Source organism: Ranitomeya variabilis, chromosome 6 (assembly GCF_051348905.1).
Source record: "Ranitomeya variabilis isolate aRanVar5 chromosome 6, aRanVar5.hap1, whole genome shotgun sequence".
NCBI lineage: Eukaryota > Metazoa > Chordata > Amphibia > Anura > Dendrobatidae > Ranitomeya > Ranitomeya variabilis.
This window is the reverse complement of record NC_135237.1, coordinates 571,357,785-571,382,100: the sequence shown is the minus strand read 5'-3', so window position 1 is coordinate 571,382,100 and position 24,316 is coordinate 571,357,785. Positions and strand designations below refer to the sequence as shown.

The window sequence follows — 24,316 nt, the reverse complement described above, 5'->3', positions numbered from 1 at the left end:
AGAGTGGAGAGGACCCGACCCTTTGGGAGCTTATAGTCTACAGGATAATGGGGAAGGAGACCATAAGTTAGGGAGATTGCGGCAGCTCTGGTGGTGAGGCGAGCTCTGGAGGTGGTGAGGTAACAACTCTGGAGAAGGTGAGGCGACAGCTCTGGAGGTGGTAAGGCGGCAGCTCAGATGTTGGTGAGGCGGCAGCTCAGGCGGTGGTGACGCTATAGCTCTGGTGGTGGGGAGGCGGCAGCTCGGGGTGGTGAGGCAGCAGCTCAGATGGTGTTGAGGCGGCAGCCTCAGGTGGCGGTGAGGTGGCAGCTACGATGGTGGTGAGGCAACAGCTCTGGTGGTGGTGAGGTGGCAGCTCTGGTGGTGGTGAGGTGGCAGCTCTGGTGGTGGTGAGGTTTCAGGTTGTTATTGCAAGTTGTAGTCAGGTGGCAACTCCAGTGGTGGTGAAGTGATAGGAGGCTACTGCAGGCTATAATGAGGGGGGCAGCTCCAATGGTGATCAGGTGACAGGTTATTGAAGGCTGTAGTGAGGAGGCAGCTCCAGTGATGGTGATGTGACAGGAGGCTATTGAAGGTTGTAATGAGGGGGCAGCTCCAATGGTGGTGAGGTGACAGGTTATTGAAGGCTGTAGTGAGGAGGAAGCTCCAGTGGTAGTGAGGTGGCAGGAAGTTATTACAGGCTGTAATGAGGGCACAGCTCCAGTGGTGGTGAGGTGGCAGAAGGTAATTGCAGCCTATAGTGAGGTGGCAGCTCCAGTGGTAATGAGGTGGCAGGGGGTTATTTCAGGCTGTAACCTTTCTTGAAGAGATGTGTTCTATCTGAAAGTCATGAATGTAGTGGATAATCTGAAGTGTTATGGTACAGAATTCCAGGGGATGAGGGATACTTGGAAGACTTTTTGGAGGCGATTGGGTGAGGAACATATAAGTGTGGAGGAGAGAAGGCGGTCTTGAGAGGACTGGAGATTAAATGTGGGAAGATATCGGGAGATTTATTCTGAGTTCTAAGGAGGAGACAGATTATGGACGACTTTGTAGTTTAGTGTTAGTAGTTTGAACTGGATACGTTGGAGTATTGTGAGCCAATGAAGGGATTGGCAGAGGGGAGAAGTGGTGGAGTAGTGAGGAGAGAGATGAACTAGTTGGGCAGCAAAGTTGAAGATGGACTTGAGAGATGCAAGAATGTTAGCAGGGAGGATATTGCAGTAGTTGAGGTGGGAGATGATGAGGGCATGCACTGACATTTTAGTAGATTGAGGTTTGAGAAAAAGATGGATTATGGAAATATTTTTGTGTTGGAGGCAACAGGAGGTTGTGAGGGCTTGGATGTGTGGTTTGAAGGACAGGGCAGAGCTCAGGTTACTCCGAGGCAGCGGACTAATCCCATCAAGATAATGGGAAGACTTTAAAAAGGTCAGTCTGCACTCTCCATTGATGGAAACAATATTCCTTACATAGGAAACAGACAGCAGTCAGACCTGATTCACACTTGTGTATTTTGTGATTGTATTGCATCAGTATTTATAATCCAAAGCTCGATGTGAAATATAACCAAAGAAGAGTAGAATGGAAAGACTTGAACATGTTGAATTGTGTTTTTCTGTCCAGCAGCGCAGCTGCAATGATGTATACAGTAACAAGAAGCAACATTTGAGGTGACAATTCAGCTTCACTGCACAGAAAATTACGATGGCACAATAATTTTCTCCAAGAATCCTGGTCAGAGCTGAGTTCAGGGCAATGTATTTATTTTTTCTTACCAGAACCAGGCTAATTCTACTAAAATCATAGCATTTTACACATGCCAGCAAGACTATGGTTTCTATGCAATGTGAATTCTCTGTTATAAAATATTATTTACCATATTTTTCGGACTATAAGATGCTCTTCCCCCCCCCCAAATTCGGGAGGAAAATGAGGGTGCGTCTTCTAGTTGGAATATACCTGTTGATGGTGTTATGCGGCATCACTGGAGCAGGGAGCCGGCGTCGGTCAAGTGGCAATGCAGGAGCTGGAGAGCCACGGCCGGTGGAGTGGCACTGCGGGAGCCGCTGGCGGTGGAGTGGCACTGCGGGAGCCGCTGGCGGTGGAGTGGCACTGCGGGGGCCGCTGGCGGTGGAGTGGCACTGCGGGGGCAGCTGGCGGTGGAGTGGCACTGCGGGAGCCGCTGGCGGTGGAGTGGCACTGCGGGAGCCGCTGGCGGTGGAGTGGCACTGCGGGAGCCGCTGGCGGTGGAGTGGCACTGCGGGAGCCGTCGGCGGTGGAGTCACGGAGTGGCATCGCAGCAGGTCTGTCAGCGCCACTGCTGAATATACCGCGGCCAGGCTAGACAGGAACTAGGCGTTCTCCCATCTGGTCATGCGCCGCAGTGACGTATTACAGCGGCAGGAGCAGCTCAGAACTGTTCACCGTGCAGTTCCTCTGGCTGTTCATTAAGTCTTCTTTTACACATACTGTTGTTTTGCGGCCCCAATAGATTTATATGGGGCCGCAATAATTTCACGGTGCGCCATATGGCCGTGAGGGCTCTATTTATGGTCGTGAAAAAAGATAGAGACTGCTCAATCTTCTTCACAGCTTACGGACACGGCGCCCATTGAAAATCAAAGGGGCCGCAAAAACAACAGAAGCTTGTTTTTGCGGTGCACCGTGTCTTCCAGCTTTGTGGACCGCTGTTTTTTTCCCAATACCATTTCCATAGTATTGGAAACCCAAAAAGCGGCGATCCGCAAGTTTTTTGAGGTCCGTTATTGCGGCAGACCGTGAAAATTGCGGCGATATGGCCCGCAAAAAAAATGGTATGTGTAAAAGAAGCTTTACTGTAGTCACTGCGGCTCGTGATCTGGATGGGAGAATGCCTACTACATGTCTAGCGCGGCCACAGACGTGACGTATAGTAATTTGGATTAAAAGTAAAAAAGTTAAAGCACTATCACTACTGTGGTGAACTATAATTCCCAGCATGCTACAGGAGCTGCAGGACATGTTGGGAGTTATAGTTCTCCAAAGCACTTGACATACTATAAATGGCACCTCTGAGATCTTAAAGGTGACATGTCTGCTGATACGTGTGCTTTGGGATGGTCCTGGCGCGCCTCCTCCTGCCGCGGCGCCCTCGTCCGCCTCATCTGATCTGGCAGTATCGGCGTTCACATGTGCCGACTTTCAGCCTCTAGCCTTTCAGTCCTTGTAGCCTCTTGTCCGGATTATGTTCTTTTTTATTGATTTTTATGTCCTTAATGATCATGTGATTTTATTACATGGGACTGGAAGTTATTTATGGGAACTACAAATACCGGCATTCCTTGCACTGGTTTCCTGTTAGTTGCGGTCACATGACTTTGGGCAAGCAGTACCATTGGTCATCCTAAGTTTAAAAGGGGCATGTTTAGGTTCCATCATCTGGGTGCAGGTAAGGCATTTCTATACGTATCATCTAAGGTTTTCTTAATCTTCTTTGGCGCCTTTGAGGTTTCCTTATTTGTCACATATGGATCTTTATTGGTATACGTCACTTGACCTAAACTAGTGTTATGGATAAATAATGTGCTGGTCCACATATGGTTATACAATATGGCCATTTTTTTTGCTGTAGTAACAGTATAGTAGTTTAATAGCTGCTTGCCTGTCTACCCAGGGTGGTGCCACAGTGATCCTTTTTGGCTCTTTTCAGGCACTATTGGCTACACTCTTAATATGTATAATGTTTTGTTTTTGCGATTAATAACATTTTCTACTTTGTTCAATATACGTTTTTTGTCTATATGCTCTCATTTGATTAACGTTGAACTATATATCTAATCTAGTCCTGTATTTTGGATGTTGGTTTTTCTCTCTAATTTGATTTCTTGAAACAACCTTTCATCATCTCTTTCCACATCCATTAAGGATACTAGTTTCCTTTCGGCATTGTATTAGTGTAGCAATGGGCTGTATCACTTTAGACACTTTTTTGTGTCTGAAATTACACAGCATTTCATAGAAAAATAAGTGGCTAAAGTCATACAGCCCACGGTTACGCTAATACACGCTGCCTATGCCTACAGTAAAAGCCACCTGGAGACTAGCCAGACACGTGGGTCCCCAGCGTCCTCTCCCCATCCGCTCCCATTGAGTGACAATTTTCTTTCTGCGTGCGCGTACAGGATGAGACCTGTCAGTCATTGGCAGCAGGAGGGGAAAAGCCTAAGGTACGGTACGGTGTGTTTTCTCAGAAACACCGTAGCATTTCAGAGTGAAGCATACCGTACCTGGCTTAGATCATAGAGCCAGCGTCGGATACATGCCGTCCGTAGATTCCGGTAGCATGTATCAGCTGTCCGGTTCTCTTTATAGTGTTTACGGTACTTCTGCATTGGGAGGCGAGCAGCATTCACATGTGGACAGATGCATGATTGGCAACTACGGTGTCTTGGTTGGTTCGCTTTGATGGTGGGATGTCAGCACTACTCACTTCCCACTCCAGAGAAAACATTTTACCGCATCAAAAAATATAAGACTTCACCAATCTGTGCACACGCTTTTTTTTTTTTCATCCCGCCGCATAATAAAATAGTGATTGAATAATCATAAGTACTGTACCACAAATTGGTACCAATGAAAAGTCCAGGTTGTTTAATTAAAAAAACTCACATGTACGGTAAACAGAAAAATAACCACAGAGTTAGTGGTCAGTTATGGTACCGGTATTACTGTATTTTTTATCATGCATTGCCTACGGTACCGTATACTGGACTATCCTATTCCGCAGCATATTACAGACATTATCATCACTGTCCCCATTGGGGCTTACAATATCGCTATCTGTATGTGTTTGGAGTGTGGGAGGAACGCGGAGAACCCGGAGGAAACCCCTGAAACACAGGGAGAACATACAAACTCCTGGCAGATGTTCTCCTTGGTGGGGTGTTGCTCCGTACAACAGTGTTGCACAACCTGCGGCCCTCCGGCAGCAGATCCCCCACCATAACAGTGTCAGCAGCAGGACAAAGTACCGTACTGATACCATAATTTTGTTATTTTCTTGCAGAAAGATATGATAGTGTAACGTACTCTCCTGGAAAGATGTCAAAGCAGAAAAGAATTTCATATAAAATCCCCTTTAAACTGGAGGTAGTGAAATACGCCAAAGAACATGGGACCAGAGCAGCAAGAGACACTTCGGGCCACCTCCAACTGAAAAAATTATACGGGAATGGAGGAAACAGGAGGAGCAGCTGCAAAAAATGGACAAAGAGAAGAAAAGTTTACGTGGGCATGCTGTAAAGTGGCCACATTTAGAAGTGGATGTGAAAGAGTGGATCATACGTCACAGGAACAATGGATATTCTGTATCCACAAAAATAATCATTTATGAAGCTAAACGTCTTGCTGCAGAGAAAGGCATTGAAGACTTCACAGGATCACCATCATGGTGCTATAGATTTATGAAGAGACGTGGCCTTGCTATGCGCACAAAACTAGGATTACACAAAAAATGCCTATAAAACAGACCTGGGCAAAGTGTGGCCCGCGGGTCACATCCATCCCTCTTCCTGTCTCAGTCAGGCCTGCAGACCAAGACAGCCGTGGGGCTGGAAACCAGAGGTCCACGGTCCGCACCATGCCAGCCCGCCTGATATCTCCATAGGTGCTGACTGCATTGGTGGAGGAGTGACCTCCGGCCACTTCCTCCACCAATCAGCGTGTGAAACAGCGGTGTACTGTGGAGAGTGAGCGCACAGGAGACAGGAACAGAAGCAGAGCGCCAGGGAACGGGACTGAGGTGAGTATGTGGTGTTCTTTTTTTTTTATGTGTATGGGATATTTGGGTGGGCCATGGGGAGGCTATGGGGGTGACATGCTGCTGCATATGGGGGTGACATACTGCACAAGGGGAGGCTATGGGGTGACATACTGCACAAGGGGAGGCTATGGGGGTGACATACTGCACAAGAGGAGGCTATGGGGGTGACATGCTGCACATGGGGATGCTATGGGGTGACCTACTGCACAAGAGGAGGCTATGGGAGTGACATGCTGCACAAGGGGAGGCTATGGGGGTGACATGCTGCACAAGGGGAGGCTATGGGGGTGACATGCTGCACATGGGGAGGCTATGGGGTGACATACTGCACAAGGGGAGGCTATGGGGGTGACATACTGCACATGGGGAGGCTATGGGGGTGACATGCTGCACATGGGGATGCTATGGGGTGACACTGCACAAGAGGAGGCTATGGGAGTGACATGCTGCACAAGGGGAGGCTATGGGGGTGACATGCTGCACATGGGGAGGCTATGGGGTGACATACTGCACAAGGGGAGGCTATGGGGGTGACATACTGCACATGGGGAGGCTATGGGGGTGACATGCTGCACATGGGGATGCTATGGGGTGACATACTGCACAAGAGGAGGCTATGGGAGTGATATGCTGCACAAGGGGAGGCTATGGGGGTGACATACTGCACATGGGGAGGCTATGGGGGTGATATGCTGCACATCGGGAGGCTATGGGGCATCATGCTACACATGGGCAGCTATGGGGCATCATGCTACACATGGGGAGGCTGTGGCGGTGTCATGCTGCACTTGGCGAGGCTATGGGGCCTCATGCTGTATATGGGGAGGCTATGGGGGCTTCATGCAGTGTATATAGGGAGGCTGTGTGGGGCTCATGCTGCATATGGGGGAGGCTGTGTGGGGCTCATGCTGCATATGGGGGAGGCTGTGTGGGGCTCATGCCGCATATGGAGGAGGCTTTGTGGAGCTTTTACAATATATAAGGGGCTGTGGGGTGGCTTATAAGATATACATAAGGGGCTGTACTCGGGTTTAAATGATATATAGGGGGATGTCAGCATACTTAATTCTGCTCAATATTAAGAGATACAATTAATAATATAATTATCAAGAATATAATAATTATAATATATCAATATTAGTATTAAGTAGAATTAATTTCGGACTATTGATTCTGCCCTCCACAACAGTCACGGTCTCTCATGTGGCCCCTCGGGAAAATTAATTGCCCACCCCTGCTATCGAATATGAAGCCAAGATTGTGTCTTTTCACAAATTTGTACTGGAAGCATGAAAGAAAAATGGATTTGAAATGACTCTGATTGGGAAGATGGATGAAGTCCCGTTGACCTTCGATGTTCAATCAAACAAAACTGTTGATATGAAAGGTTCCAAAACTATAGTTTGGCTATGTACCTGAGGAAGTGGACAGGACGTACACGAAACGCATATTTTTATAGCCCTGAATAAAGTATGCAACTCTTCTGAATTCTGTGGTTCCCTTGCCTGATTTTGGAGGAGCGCGGAAATGTCGGCATATTTAATATCCTATTTAAAACTATAGGCGTGAAGACCTCAAGGCGTGAGAAAACCCAAAACAGTTGTGTTGTCCTGCTGTGCAGATGGCACCAAATTGCCACCACTGCTGATTTTCAAGAGAAAAACCATGCCAAAAGAGGCAGTCCCAAGAGGAGTCATTGTTCATATTCATGACAAGGGATGGATGGATGGATGTAAATGGCATGGAGATATGGATAGAAAAAGTGTAGTCCAAACGTCCTGGAGTGCTTCTGAAAAAACCTGCTCTGTTAGTGCTGGACCATTTTAGGGCACATATCACTGAAGCTACAAAAAGGAGATTTAAAGAAGAGAAAACCCATCTTGTCGTAATTCCTGGGGGGCTTACCAGTCAGTTGCAACCTTTGGACGTTTCCATCAACAAGCCATTTAAAGTTTTCATGAGAGAAGAGTGGAATATATGGATGGCTGCTGGAAATCATGACCTGACACCAACTGGATGAATGAAGAGGCCCACTAGCACCCAAGTTTGTGAGTGGGTGAAAACCTCATGGCAGTTCGTTAAGGATGAAACCATTGTGAAGTCCTTCAAAAAATGTGGCATCAGCAATGCCTTAGATGGCTCTGAAGATGACATCCTCTATGAACAGAGCGAAGACAGTGATACTAGTGATTCTGAGGAACCGAGCTTCATAAATATGGACAGTAGTAACAAGGAGCTCTTGGGGTTCCCTGATGACTGAGGAGTTTTCGTACTTAAATCAGTAATGGTTGTTAATGATGCTGCTGAGTTCTGCTTACATTTGCATTGGTGAAATATTATGTTATTAAATATTTTATCCCATTAGTTGCTTAAAAACATTTTTTTTCCTATTTTCAACCTCTAAAACCTAGGTGTCTTATAGTCTGAAAAATACGGTACTTGTAAAAAATGTCCACATATTGAAAATCAAAATGGCTTCTCCCGTATGTGACTCTTTTGATGTTTAATAACACTTGATTTATCTGTAAAGCACTTCCCACATTGTGGACATGAATACGGCTTCTCTCCTCTGTGAATTCTTTCATGAATAATAAGATTTGGTTTACCGGTAAAGCATTTCCCACATTCAGGACATGAATACGGCTTCTCTCCTGTGTGTGTTCTCTCATGTCGAACAAGATTTGATTTGTCTTTAAAACATTTGCCACATAGTGAACATGAATATGGCTTCTCTCCTGTGTGACTTCTCTCATGGTTAACGAGACTTGTTCTGTCTTTAAAGCACTTTCCACATTCTATACATGAATACGGTTTCTCTCCTGTGTGAATTCTCCCGTGTGAAGCAAGATTTGCTTTTTCTGTAAAACATTTCCCACATTCTGAACACGTATATGGCTTCTCTCCTGTGTGTATTTTCTGATGAGTAACCAGATGCGATTTACTTACAAAACATTTCTTACACTCTGAACATGAATATGGCTTCTCTCCTGTGTGAATTCTCTGATGTGCGACAAGATTTGATTTTCTTGTAAAAAAATTCCCGCATTCAGAACATGAAAACGGCTTCTCTCCTGTGTGTGTTCTCGCATGTGTAACAAGATGCGATTTAACTATAAAGCATTTCCCACATTTTGAACAGGGGTACGGCCTGTCCACTGTGTGAATCCTTCCAATCTGTGATTGATCAAGAGAAGGTTCTTCGTGATGGAGGTTATACAATGGGTCAGTACTGTGAAGTCCTGGATGTAGATTAAGGGTAATGAGGTTTCCTCCTGAGGAGCGCTGCATGATATCTTGATCTTCTACTTTATAGTCGAGTGATAACATAATATTTTCACCATAGATCTTACTGGGATTATCTGTTAGGATTAAACATAGATTTTGTGATTTATGTTTTAAACTTCAATGTAGACAAATATATAACATTCATATTATTCTGGAAAGACAACTGTGGTTTTTATGTATTTTTAGAGTCAAAGCAAAAAAATCGATCTGGCAGGAGAAGTAAAAGCTAGAAATGAGTGAAAAAGTTCTCAGGACCGAGGTCCAGTGGCCACATCTTTATTCCTTGACTGCCAGATGAAACTCTGCGAATTGTCTTTTACCTGTCGGTATCATCAGCTCCTCTTCTGAGAAGTCAGATTCATGTGTGTGTCACACCACAATGAAAACATCACACCAGGCCAACTGGTCAAGTGAGGACCTGGGGGATGCTGACGGGTAGGAGCAACAAAAGTGCATGCACACTAAAAGAAGCCACAGCTGGGCCAAAAGAAAGATGGCGCCAAGAGTCCTGAACGTGGCTTTCGTTCTGCTGCCTCCTCTTTTATAGCACGCGTGAGTTTTTGGTTCGTTGTCTTCATGGAGCGTTTAAAAGAAAACTAATTCGTCATCTATATGAGACTTTCTGCTTCATGGGTGCTCAACACTGGATACTCCGGTATTGGCAATTATTTGTGATTGATATAAAATTGAATATGGACTTAGAAGTGCCCCTGAGGAACCTGGTGTTTTTACCAGCGAAACGTGAGGGATTCTTTCCCCCTTCTCTCCCTGTGTCATCTCTAACTACTTACCTCGTTTCCTTTTCTAGATTTAATTACATCATCACTTATTGTGCAGTTATGCGCCCTTATTGTTCCTTAATAGAGATGGGCGAACCCGAACAGTAAAGTTTGGAGTCTGTACAGAACACTTACTGTTCGGGCATGGACACCGAACACGGACTTCACCAGGAAGTTACTGTTTGGGTCTGGCTGCCCGAACACCGAGTGTTTGACACGCTGTCATGTGCAGGGCAGCGCTTAAAACATCCCCACAGGTCAGAGAGCTGCCGTTCCCACGTTGTCAAAAGAAAGCATGAGCGCTCAGCTGTGATCGGAGGGACTACAGCTCCCATCATCCGACGCCTGCTGACGCTAATAACAGCGAGAGCAGAAGCAGCTGATGGGAGTATTCATTAGCCTGCTCCTGTGCTGTAAATAAATAAAAAAAAAAACACGGCGTGGGTTCCCCTGTATGTTTGATAACCAGCCAGGCAAAACTCACAGCTGGGGGCTGCAATCCTCAGCTGTCAGCTTCAGCAAGGCTGGTTATCAAGAATAGAGGGGTCCCCAAGAAATATTTTATAATTCTTTAAATAAATAATTTAAATAAAAAAACGATGTTGGGTCCCCCATTTTTAACAACCAGCCTTGGTTGGTTGGACGGTGCCAAGATACGACCGTCCAGGCTGAGAAAAACTGCTGAATGAGCTGCTGCCAGCACAACCTCAGTGACCGGTGATAACGTCATCGAGGTTACCTCCGGTCACTGAGGCTCCGATCCCGGCCGGCTGAACGGCGGTGACCTCGGTGAGATCCCCGCAAGCAGCCGCTCAGTTTTCACAGCGCAGGAGAGGTTGATGAATACTCCCATCCGCCGCTTCTGCTCTCGCTGTTATTAGCAGCAGCACGTGTCGGATGATAGGAGCTGTAGTCCCATCCGCTGACACAAGTGACTGGAGGTAAACTTTACACCTCCGATCACAGCTGAGCACTCACGCAGTCTTTTGACAGCGTGGGAACCGTGGCTCTCTGACCAGCGGAGATGATTTCACCGTCGATCAGAAGTAGTGTGTGCCGCGCTGTCATGCATAAACACTGGATGTTCGGGCCCCCCATTCAAGTGAACCCGAACATCCAGGTGTCCACCCATCTCTATTCTTTATTTATTGGTCAAACTTTACATTGTTCTATTTATTTAGAATCACACTATGTGATTTCATTCTTTGTGTCTTTCTTGGTGACTTGCTGTGGATTTTCTATATCCCTTCTCATCCCATTGCATCCTTAAGTATTTACCGTTTTTCTCCTTTTCTATTGTCTTCAGCAATATTATTCATTGTGCAAGGCTATGCTCTTATTGTTCATTGTTCTAATGATCATAGTTCAGATTGCTCTATTTATTTAGGGCAGTGGTGGGGAATCGCCAGCCCACAACGTTGTTTTCTTTCACCCCTGAGCATATTCCCAGGAACGTCCGTGCTCGTGAACACTGTGGCACGTGGAATAAAGGATTACGTCCTGCGTACCTTATAGTCCCACAGACAACAACAGTAGCGGAGACCCATGCTCATCTTGTAATGTATATAGGCCCCCCTGCAATGTACATGTGCCCTTAGCATCTCATGTGTGCCCTGGTGTCTTCTGTGATGTATATGTACCGCTGACATCTCCTGTGATGTGCATGTGCCCCGAGCGTCTTTTGTAAAATACATGTGCCTCATGTGATGTATGTGCCCCCCGATGCCTCGTGTGATGTATGTGCCCCCCGATGCCTCGTGTGATGTATGTGCCCCCCGATGCCTCGTGTGATGTATGTGCCCCATCATCTCATGTATATACCACAATCGTCTCCTGTGACATCCGTGAGCCCGGTGTCTCCTGTGACGTCCGTGAGCCCGGTGTCTCCTATGTCATGAATGTGCTTTAGCTCCAGTGTGTCCTATGCGTATACTGCAGTCTCAGTGTATCCTATGTTCTGTATACAGCAGACCACCTATTTCTTGAGTTCTATAAATGTAATGTGAGCAGTGATGGATTTCTACTTGTGAGGAGACCTGCCGTGTAATATATAGTCAAGGCTGAAAGTGTTGGCACCCTTGAAATTGTTCCAGAAAATGAAGTATTTATCCCAGAAAATTATTGCAATTACACATATTGTGCTACACACAGGTTATTTATTTGTGTGTATTGGAACAACACCTGAAAAAACGGCAACTTAAACATCATTTCACACAAAACCCCCAAAAACGGCAGGACTAAATTGATTGCACCCTCAGCTTAAAGGGCCACTGTCACCCCCCTCCAGCCGTTATAAACTAAAAGAGCCACCTTGTGCAGCAGTAATGCTGCATTCTAACAAGGTGGCTCTTTTAGTTTTAGGTTCAAGTATACCCCAAAAAACGCGATTTGATACTTAGCCATAATTGGTGTCTCTAGCCACGTAGGCTGCTCCTCCCTCCCCAGCTCGAAACGCTCCTCTGCCGTCACTCACATCTTCTTGGTCTTTCTGCGCCGCCCCCTCAGCGCTGTTTACGTTTTCAAACCGGCGCCTGCGCTGTGTAGTACTGTTCTGCGCAGGCCCAGTAAGCTCTGGCCGTCTGCCGTCCAAGCCAGGCTTGCACACTGCGCCTGCGTGGGCAGTGCGGCCCCCACCTTTGGAATCCCCGCCCCGCACTGTGTTATGCATTATGCACAGTGCGGGGCTGGTATTCCTGGGCATGCGCACAGCGTGTTGCATCCTGTCAGCCCGGTCCCCCGCCTTACTGCTTCTGGATACAATATACAGATCGTGCCTCCTCCTCCTCTAGCAATCGCTGGGCAAGAAGCAACTTTGGAAACTTGCCTGCTAGGTGGGTAAAGATCACCCCCAATTTATTATCAGATCAAGACCCATAAATAACACACCTAGACACAACACACACCACCTAGCAGGCAAGTTTCCAAAGTTGCTTCTTGCCCAGTGATTGCTAGAGGAGGAGGAGGCACGATCTGTATATTGTATCCAGAAGCAGTAAGGCGGGGGACCGGGCTGACAGGATGCAACACGTTGTGCGCATGCCCAGGAATACCAGCCCCGCACTGTGCATAATGCATAACACAGTGCGGGGCGGGGATTCCAAAGGTGGGGGCCGCACTGCCCACGCAGGCGCAGTGTGAAAGCCTGGCTTGGACGGCAGACGGCCAGAGCTTACTGGGCCTGCGCAGAACAGTACTATACAGCGCAGGCGCCGGTTTGAAAACGTAAACAGCGCTGAGGGGGCGGCGCAGAAAGACCAAGAAGATGTGAGTGACGGCAGAGGAGCGTTTCGAGCTGGGGAGGGAGGAGCAGCCTACGTGGCTAGAGACACCAATTATGGCTAAGTATCAAATCGCGTTTTTTGGGGTATACTTGAACCTAAAACTAAAAGAGCCACCTTGTTAGAATGCAGCATTACTGCTGCACAAGGTGGCTCTTTTAGTTTATAACGGCTGGAGGGGGTGACAGTGGCCCTTTAATATTTGGTTGCACACCCATTGGAGTAAATAACTTCAATGAATCGCTTCCCATAACCATCAACCTTCCAACTTTCAAAGGGAATTTTGGACGACTCTTCTTTTGCAAACTGCTCCCGGTCTCATATGTGAAGGCGCCTTCTCCCAACAGCAAATTTTAACATTTCTCCACAGGTGATCAATGGGATTTAGATCCGGACTCATTGCTGCCACTTAAGAACTCTCCAGCACTTTATTTCCATCCATTTCTGAGGGCTTCTTGAAGTATGTTTGGAGTTATTGTCCTGCTGGAAGACCCATGACCTAGGACGCAAACCCAGCTTTCTGACATTGGAGACTACATTGCCACCTAAAATCCTTTGGTAATCTTCAGATTTCATGAAGCCTTGCACACAGTCAAGGTACCCAGTGCCAGAGGCAGAAAACCCCAAAACATTTTTGACCCTCCACCATATTTGACTGTAGGTACTGTAATCTTTTCTTTGTAGGCCTCATTCTGTTGGTCGGAAAAAAATGAATGATGTGCTTTACCAAAAAACTCAATCTTGGTCTCATCTGTCCACAAGATATTTTTTCCACAAGGATTTTGGTTTACTCATGTATATTGTGGCAAACTGCAGTCTAGCTTTTTATGTCTCTGTGTCTGTGTCAGCAGTGAGGTCCTCCTGGGTCTCCTGCCATAGCATTTCATTTACATGTGGACGGATAGTTTGTCCTGACACTGATGCACCCTGATCCTGCAGGACAGCTTGAATTTGTTTGAAACTTGATTGGGGATGCTCATCTACCATCCGGACTATCCTGCGTTACAATCTGTCATCAATTTTTCTCTGCCACCCACGTACAGGGAGATTTGCTACAGTGGCATGGGTTGTAAACTTCTTGATTATGTTGTGCACTCTGGACAAATGAACATCCAAATCTCTGGAGATGGACTTGTAACCTTGAGATTGTTGATATTGTTCAACAATTTTGGTTCTCAAGTCCTCAGACAATTCTCTTCTCCTCTGTGTTCTCCATGCTTAGTGCGACACACACAGACACAATGCAAAGATTGACTCAACTTCTCACCTTTTTATCTGGTTTCAGGTGTGATTTTCATATTGCCCACACCTGTTACTTGCCACAGGTGAGTGTGAACGAGCATCACATGCTGGAAACAAATATGTTTACCCACAATTATGCAAAAGTTCCAACAACTTTTTTGAAGTATTGTGTGAAATTATGTCCAGTATGTCTTTTTTCTCTGTTTTTTTGTGTTGTTCCAGTATTGACAAAGGAAATAAGCCTGTGTATAACAAAACATGGGAAACGGTAACAATTGTCTGGGAGAAATACTTAATTTTCTGGAACAATGTCAAGGGGGCCAACACTTTCAACCATGATCGTATTACAATGTTACTGATGATCTGGGTTTATATTTGGAATTGTGTTTTATTTTTTTATTAGGCTGTATTATGACCCTTACTGCACTTCCTTTACCCCTCTGATAGGGCCTTATAATACGGTGTCTGTATTATTGTTAATGTATCTTTTTGGAATAACGATGTGACAATATTTTCTCCAGATATTAATATTTCGGGGTGAGTTCTGCTTTATACACACTGTCCTTTCGTATTGTTGATTTGTGCTGTTATATACAGTAAATCTCCCCTATGATTATATGGATTGTGCTCGCACTTTCCTTTTGGTTGGAGACACCAAATTTATTTGATGCGAATCGAATCTCCTGGCCCGATTCGAGCAATTGTTCGCAAATAGAATTTGGGGCGATTTATTCAATTCGACTCAATACAGCTACAGTATATAAATAAAAAACATTTGTGTAGGAAGAGCCTTTTAATAGCCTTTTTTTTGTGAACATTTTGGGTTAATTCTTTGTTATTGTAGTTTACACTATAAACTTCTCTTATGGCCCCAAAAATGAAACGTAAGAACATATGAATCGTTCAGGCCTCTGGCAGGACCCGGTCACGTCCTACACTCACTGTTACATACCCGGAGTAACATCTACTGGATTTTCCTCTTCCACGTTCCTCGCTCGCGGTGCGTCGCCCGACATCTTTTCTTCTTCTGCTTTAACGTCCGCTTTAAAAATTGTCAGATCTTCACCCTGTCAGATGGAAAAACCTCACTGTTCAACAGAAGAGTAACAATAGCGATCTGTGAATGAACGGAATCGGGAAAAAGAAACCCCACGGTGAAGACGACAGAAGCGGTCCTCTAAAGAGGAGCTGTCACCAGGTCAAAAGTGGTCCCTTAATGTTTTTATGTCCTCCTCACTGGTCCGCTGAGTATTCCGCTTTATTCGGCTCCGGCGATACGGACCTTTATATTTATACTGATTTTTATGATCTTTAACATGGGGGAGTATCGCATGACAATTATGTACAAAAAGCAACAAAATTGTGTGTATTTTGTGCTGCGTTATTTCCTGCCAACGCTTCTGTATTCGTGGCAGGAAAGTCTGCAGCAGATGCTTAACGTCTGCACATACTCTAACAAACACTGGACATTTTTGCTTTGGACAGGATTCAATAGAGGATCAAACAGACGACGTCCGTTTACCCAAACAACGCAAACATTTCTTTTTACCGTGGCTATAGAACTCTTATGAAAGGTTGCCCTATTTTCATGGTGCCATGGTATAAACCCGCATAATCGCAGGTGAAGCGGGAGGTCAGGTGTTTGATTTCTGAGCTCCTGCTCTAATGTGGAGGATTAACCAGAACAATTCCGGACATTGGTCTTCCTTAGATTCAGCGTTCACCTTGTTGCAGTTGTTATTGGTTTCAGAAGTTTAATGTTTCTTTTGCTCATCACAAAGAGCCAACTGCAACCAATAAAGGGACGGGATTCTCGATGAAGTACCACTAAAAATGGCCTTGGGGTCTATCTTGTATGGATGTCTATCAGGCCCCTAAAAGTCTTATTATGAGAACCTGTGGTCTGCTCTACAAACACGAGACAAGAGGTAAAGATGGGACTTGGATAACACAGACTTGGATCACCGCCTGGGGACCAAATCCAACATTTAAATTATGGACCTCTTCTTCTTTTTTCCACTTCAAACACAAGAGACGTGACAGCTCTTTTTATAACATTTGTTTGGCTTTTGTTGCCGATTTTGTCTCTTTCTATAAACTCTCCATCTTTTATATCAAAGCTTAAAAGGTTTGTTCTCGTCTGCTCTAAAGAAGCCAAAGCCTTTCCACAGTGTTACAACCAGTTGACTGTAGGGAACCACCCAAAAGCTCTTTCATCTATGACTACAGGACCTTCATGGCCCACACAACCCTGTAGAGACTTTGTATGTGGCTCAGCTTCATCTACCTGACGACTCTCCAGGACGTTGTGATTTTCTTCTGCACATTCCTGGTAATATGGAAGATTGAGACATCTGTCTGCTGGATTTCTTTCGATGAGTCCATCTGTGGGAGACACACATGTGAGCGGGTGGAAGGTCACCTAGGTGCCTTCTGAATAATGGAGGTTTATATGCTCTGCCCTTTCTGCCTGACAGAAAAAAATTGCTTTGTATATATCTCCTCAGATGGTTTGGGCTCTATCTACTATCGTATGAATTAGTAACACTGTATTGGGATAGGTCGAAGAAGCCACCAAGCGAAACGCGCGTCGGGGCTGTGGCAAACACGCTCATCATCCCACATGGGTAAGCACTTTGTAATAGCACTGTCAATGGCACTTTATGCATATTACTATTTTTTAGTTAAACATTCCATATGAGGTTATGTGGGAGAATTCTGGTTGGATGGTCCTTTCTTTTTAATGTAACGTAGGACACCACAATCTAACCTATCCCAATATAGTGTTACTAACTCATACACAAAGGACCATCCTACAACCTCTGTTATATGAGTACTCGGCCTGTCAGGTTGTTTTGTAATCCTACATTCTCCCTGTCATATCTTCAGGAAATATGTGCAATTTTTTCACCCTTGTACTTTCCCTTTATTATGTCATGAGCTATCTTTGATTGGGCGTTTTGCCTGGTCTTCATCATTTGACCCCATCTTTTTACTATGTTTGTACTTGTTGCATTTCCTGTGAGTGAGAAATTAATAAACTTTCTATATTGAGGTTTACACATTGTGTTTCTCATCTCATTGGGTATTTTAGGGGCACAATGCTCCAATTCTATGTAGGATTCTTGGAATGGTCAGTGGTGGATCGATAGAGGGGAGACCAAAGGCTGGATGCCATCAAGAATGCACTGGAAGCAATTGAAAGAAGCTGTGGAAAACATGGAAGCTTGGCAAGAAGTTGCCTACAGAGAATCCAAGGTAGACATGACTGCTCGGATAGAATCAGATCAGAATCAGCTTACACACAGTGAGGAAATAAGATGGAGTTGTATCTAGATGACAATCAGTGATAATCTCCTAAGGTACCTTCACACGAAGCGACGCTGCAGCGATAGCGACAACGATGTCGATCGCTGCAGCGTCGCTGTTTGGTCGCTGGAGAGCTGTCACACAGACCGCTCTCCAGCGATCAACTATGCCGAGGTCCCCTGGTAACCAGGGTAAACATCGGGTAACTAAGCGCAGGGCCGCGCTTAGTAACCCGATGTTTACCCTGGTTACCAGCGTAAAATCTAAAAAAAACAAACAGCACATACTTACATTCACGTCCCCCTGCGTCCACTTCCTGACTGACTGAGCGCCGTACAGTGAGAGCAGAGCGGTGACGTCACCGCTGTGCTGCTTTCACTTTCACTTTGCGGCGCTGAGTCAGAGGAGGAAGCAGACTGCAGGGGACGCAATGTGAGTATGTGCTGTTTGTTTTTTTTACATTTTACGCTAGTAACCAGGGTAAACATCGGGTAACTAAGCGCGGCCCTGCGCTTAGTAACCCGATGTTTACCCTGGTTACCAGTGTAAAATATCGCTGGTATCGTTGCTTTTGCTTTCAAACACAACGATACACAGCGATCGGACGACCAAATAAAGTTCTGGACTTTATTCAGCGACCAGCGACATCACAGCAGGATCCTGATCGCTGCTGCGTGTCAAACGAAACGATATCGCTAGCGAGGACGCTGCAACGTCACGGATTGCTAGCGATATCGTTATAATGTCGTTTCGTGTGAAGGTACCTTTAGTCTTACACTGTAGATCGTCCTCGGTCTCCTCTTTTTCATCTATAACCACAACCTTAATATCAATCAAATTTTCACACTAAAGAAAGAAGAGAAAAAAAGAAAAGTTAAAGTGAACTTTTGTTCCATGTCTTTTTCGTCATATTTCGGTGAGGGATCAGCACCATCTACCTGAAGATTCTTCGGGACGTGGTGATTTTCCTCTGGACGGTCCTGGGAATACAGAGGACGGGGACATCTCTCTGGTGGGTTCCTCCTCCTGGATCCATCTGTAGGATACAGAAACACTCAGTGACGGAATCCATGACCAGCTGGAGATCTGTCTGTATACCGTACATTTCTCTCATCACCTTCAGGGTCTCCATAACAAAATGTTGTGTCTCTAAACCCCCCAACATTAGAACCCCGGCCTCGAGCGGCTGTCTCATAAAGAGAGTCTGCTTTCACTCTTTCTGCAGACGTACATGCAGGTAGATGGGTTGGCTGGTTGTAGAAAATATATTTTTTCTGATATATATATATATATATATATATATATATATATATATATATATATATATATATATATATATATATATATATTTATTATTATGTGATCTTTGTATATAAGGATTTTTACTAAGCACCGTTTGCTATACACAAATGTAGGCATTTGTGTATTATTGCATATTACTAAGGGTTACTGCCGAAAAGAAATCCATTGCACCTGTTTTGTGTCATTTACTGATCACCATAAATAAAAGTCTCACTGTAATTTACGAGTTAGTATTACAGAAATAAGTTAGTGTTCCGGTCTGAAGTAGGGGGGAGGGGACTGCAGCTGGGGTCCTCACTACTCCTATCCCAGGGGTACTCTTGAAGGTAGAGAGGCCTGGGTCTCCAACCTTACTATGCTCCTGAATGCACACAGAAGTAATTACCCCCAGGGAGGTGTGGGACTGAAGAGAAATGGGTAGCACAAACCAGAAAGGCAGTGCAAACAGACTGCGATGAAAAGAAACTGCAATCCTACAAAATCGATCAAGTAACAACAAAGCGGAAAACAAGGGAATAATAGGAGATACCAACCAAATGGGAGATAAGGAAATACACACGCTACAAAAACCACGCAGAAAACTCGTACAGAAAACACCAACTAACTGTCACAAATAAGGACTACTCCTTCACCCCCTAACTGGGTAGTTGTACACGATCACCAGCAGGGAACAGAGACAGCAGTGGGGTTTGAATAGAAGCCCCTCGCAAAGTGAGGAGATGGGCCAGATAAGAAATGGAAACCACCTGCAGTAAGAAAGGAGTGGACGAAAGGCAAAGGGAAATCAGCACCCGGACAGCGACAGGATCCTCAGTGGGTCAGTAGATAGATACGCCGACAAAAAAACCTCAAAACTGCCGCATCGAGTCCTGAGGCATGACAGAATATTGAAAAAGCGCGTTATTAAAATATGATTTGTGTCATAATAGAAACATGTCCATCTTCTTTTCAGTTTTTCACATATAAAGCACTGAGACGTATCAGTTTATATTCTATGTATAGAGATAGATCTGTTCATGTAAAGGAGAATACTAGTGAAGTTTTTAGGCAGAGGAAATCCTCTCATCCCCAGCAATGCAGCCTGTGGCTCACTGTTAGTGTTTCTGCCTTCCATACTACAGTTCCTTGGCTTGAGGATAGGTTGAGCATTACATAGTGACTCAAGATGAGAAGGTCTCCTAGGACTGTATCCAGCATCTTTCTTTAATGCAGACAGCATTACTGATTTCAAAGTGACCTTAACATACATGTATCGGACTAAACAGACGATAACCAGCGGTAACTAACAGACTCTTTATAACTCTACAATGTTGGACTTCAAATTTAAAAAAATTTCCATGAACTATCATTTTTGGGGGCAGATGCCTGCTGTGCCGGAGCTTATACCTATGTATTTTATACTACAAGAGCCATAGCGTGTAAGAAATACCAAGACATTTGGAGCTTTAATCTAAGGAATCAGCGGCTTAGCTTCTTCTAGCAATGACAAATTATACCTATTGGTGGAATATGAACAAGTTTATTGTTTGTTCGTAAAGTAAAGCAACAATGGGAAGCACCAGTCCTATGAACCACCAACCTGCCGGCATCTTTTCCTGGTCCGGCACAGTGTTGTGTGCGCGTCACCTCGCAATCATGATGAGGAGTATATAGTATCTGATTGTGTATATGTATAATGTATCTGTAGCTATCCCTCATGAGAACCCACCATGGATGGAGACGTTGCATAATAATCTCCGTTATCCCGTCTTGCACAGATTTAGGCGTGGGCCACTGAATGTCTGGTGAGATGTTTCTGTGATGTGGATTTTGCTTTACAGACATTTAGTCCCAGCATTGTTGTGAACTCTGTTTTTGGGCTCCCTCTTGTGGTCACAACTGGTACTGTGTGAGTGCTGTCTTTGGGCTCCCTCTGGTGGTTCTGTGTGTCATTCTGCAGGTCTGAGGCAGGATCAGCTGTCTCGTTATCGGTTAGCTGGTTTCCTATTTAGTTCACCTGGACTCTCAGTTGTTGCCTGCTGTCAATGTCTTCAGTGCTATTTTGGAGCTCTCCTGCAGTCCTTCGTTATCAGTCTCTTCAAGAGAAGCTAAGTTTTGCTTGGTTCATTTTTTGACCATCAGTGGTCATATGTTTCTTGGTTTATTTTTTGTTTCTTGCCCAGCTTGCTAATATGTGATTTCCTTGCTTGCTGGTAGCTCTAGGGGGCTGAGTTTCTCCCCTCGCACCGTTAGTTGGTGTGGGGGGGTTCTTGTATTCTCAGCGCGGATATTTTGAATAGGGTTTTTTACTGACCGCACAGTTCCCTGTCTTCTGCTATCTAGTATTAGCGGGCCTCATTTGCTGAATCTGTTTTCATTTCTACGTTTTTGTTTTCCCCTTACCTCACCGTTATTATTTGTTGGGGGTTTCCTATATCTTTGGGGTGATTTCTCTTGAGGCAAGTGAGGTCTTACTTTCCCTCCAGGAGTAGATAGTTTCTCAGGCTGCGTCGAGATGTCCAGGATTTTAGGCACGTTCACCGGCTACCTTTAGTGTTTTGGTTAGGATCAGGTTTGCGGTCAGTCCAGTTTCCACCTCCCTAGAGCTCGTGTCTATGTTCATAAACTTAGCTAGTCCATTTTGTGATCCTCAGCCACTAGGATCATAACAGTACAGCAGGCCCAAAAGTGTTTAATGCATCGCAGAAGTGGAATAAGAGAAGCCCTGAGTACAATTTTTTTTTTTTTTCCTCTCTATCTTTGCTGCAGTCTGTCCAGCTTCTCTCATCCCCTTAATCTCTGGGTGGTTTTGTGTTCAGTTGCAGACATGGATATTCAGAGTCTGACTTCTAGTGTGGATCATCTTGCTGCAAGGGTGCAAAGCATTCAGGATTTTGTTGTTCACAGTCCTATGTCAGAGCCAAAAATACCTATTCCTGAGTTGTTTTCTGGAGATAGATCTAGGTTTCTGAATTTTAAGAATAATTGTAAATTATTTCTATCTTTGAGACCTCGTTCCTCTGGTGATTCCGCTCAGCAAGTTAAAATTGTTATCTCCTTGTTACGTGGCGACCCTCAAGATTGGGCCTTCTCTCTGGTGCCAGGAGATCCTGCATTGCTGAATGTAGATGCGTTTTTTCTGGTGCTTGGACTGCTTTATGAGGAACCTAATCTTGAGAACCAGGCAGAAAAGGCCTTGCTGGCTCTCTCTCAGGGCCAGGATGAAGCTGAGGTGTATTGTCAAAAATTTCGGAAATGGTCGGTGCTTACTCAATGGAATGAGTGTGCCCTGGCTGCAAATTTCAGAGAAGGTCTTTCTGAAGCCATTAAGAATGTTATGGTGGGGTTCCCCACGCCTGCAAGTCTGAATGACTCAATGGCTTTGGCCATTCAGATTGATCGGCGTTTGCGGGAGTGCAAATCTGCGCACCATCTGGCGGTGTTTTCTGAACAGAGACCTGAGTCTATGCAATGTGACCGAGTTCTGACCAGAATTGAGCGGCAAAATCATAGACGTCAAAATGGGTTGTGCTTTTACTGTGGTTATTCAACTCATGTTATCTCCGCATGCTCTAAGCGCGTTAAAAAAAAAAATCGCTAAACCTGTCACCATTGGTACTATACAGCCTAAATTCATTTTGTCTGTTACTTTAATTTGTTCTTTGTCATCCTACTCGGTTATGACTTTTGTGGATTCAGGTGCTGCCCTGAATCTGATGGATTTGTCGTTTGCCAGGCGCTGTGGTTTTGTCCTGGAGCCTTTGGAATTCCCTATTCCACTGAGGGGAATTGATGCTACACCATTGGCTGAGAATAAGCCTCAATATTGGACTCAAGTGACCATGTGCATGACTCCTGTGCATCAGGAGGTGATTCGCTTTCTTGTGCTGCATAATTTGCATGATGTTGTCGTGTTGGGTCTGCCATGGCTGCAGGCCCATAATCCAGTTCTGGATTGGAAAGCTATGTCTGTGTCAAGTTGGGGTTGCCAGGGGATTCATGGCGATGCTCCTTTGGTATCAATTGCTTCTTCCACTCCTTCTGAGGTCCCTGAGTTTTTGTCGGACTACCAGGATGTATTTGATGAGCCCAGATCCGGTGCCCTGCCTCCTCCCAGGGATTGTGATTGTGCTATAAATTTGATTCCTGGTAGTAAGTTCCCTAAGGGACGACTTTTTAATTTGTCTGTACCAGAACATGCCGCAATGCGGAGCTATATAAAGGAGTCTTTAGAGAAGGGACATATTCGCCCGTCCTCCTCCCCTCTTGGTGCAGGATTCTTTTTTGTGGCCAAGAAGGATGGTTCTCTGAGACCTTGTATAGATTATCGTCTTCTAAATAAAATCACGGTCAAATTTCAGTATCCTTTGCCATTGTTGTCTGATCTGTTTGCTCGGATTAAGGGGTCCAGTTGGTTCACCAAGAAAGATCTTCGTGGTGCGTATAACCTTGTGCGCATTAAGCAGGGGGATGAATGGAAAACAGCATTTAATACGCCCGAAGGCCATTTTGAGTACTTGGTGATGCCTTTTGGACTCTCTAATGCTCCTTCTGTGTTCCAGTCCTTCATGCATGACATCTTCCGAGAATATCTGGATAAATTTATGATTGTGTATCTGGATGACATTTTGGTCTTTTCTGAGGACTGGGAGTCCCATGTGAAGCAGGTCAGGATGGTATTTCAGGTCCTGCGTGCTAATGCCTTATTTGTGAAGGGCTCAAAATGTCTCTTCGGAGTACAGAAGGTCTCCTTTTTGGGTTTTATTTTTTCTCCTTCTACTATTGAGATGGACCCAGTCAAGGTCCAGGCTATTCATGACTGGACTCAGCCTACATCTGTTAAGAGTCTTCAGAAGTTCTTGGGTTTTGCTAATTTTTACCGTCGCTTCATTGCTAATTTTTCTGGCGTGGTTAAACCCTTGACGGATTTGACCAAGAAGGGTTCTGATGTGACTAATTGGTCTCCTGCGGCCGTGGAAGCCTTTCGGGAGCTGAAGCGCCGGTTTTCTTCGGCTCCAGTTTTGTGTCAGCCTGATGTCTCTCTTCCTTTTCAGGTCGAGGTTGATGCTTCTGAGATTGGAGCAGGGGCTGTTTTGTCGCAGAGAGGCTCTGATTGCTCTGTGATGAAGCCTTGTGCTTTCTTTTCAAGAAAGTTTTCACCTGCCAAGCGGAATTATGATGTTGGTAATCGGGAGTTGTTGGCTATGAAGTGGGCATTTGAGGAGTGGCGACATTGGCTCGAGGGAGCTAAGCATCGTGTAGTGGTCTTAACTGATCACAAAAATGTGATTTATCTCGAGTCTGCCAAGCGGCTGAATCCTAGACAGGCTCGTTGGTCGTTGTTTTTCTCCCGTTTC

At 45.2% G+C, this 24,316-nt stretch overlaps 1 protein-coding gene across 2 annotated transcripts in view; it reads right to left on the bottom strand.

Annotated features, from left to right (window-relative positions):
* Positions 1-3,788: 3,788 nt before the first annotated feature.
* LOC143783126 (uncharacterized) overlaps positions 3,789-24,316 on the bottom strand; it is a 48,512-nt gene continuing 27,984 nt past the window's right edge. For both annotated transcript variants that reach the window (XM_077271415.1, XM_077271416.1), the window contains exons 5-9: positions 18,617-18,714; positions 18,455-18,524; positions 16,657-16,754; positions 15,322-15,436; positions 3,789-9,144 (exon numbers count right to left, since the gene is read on the bottom strand). In XM_077271415.1, the coding sequence (XP_077127530.1) occupies positions 8,252-9,144; positions 15,322-15,436; positions 16,657-16,754; positions 18,455-18,524; positions 18,617-18,714 (1,274 nt within the window). In that variant the 3' untranslated portion in view covers positions 3,789-8,251. The remainder of the gene's footprint in view (positions 9,145-15,321; positions 15,437-16,656; positions 16,755-18,454; positions 18,525-18,616; positions 18,715-24,316) is intronic.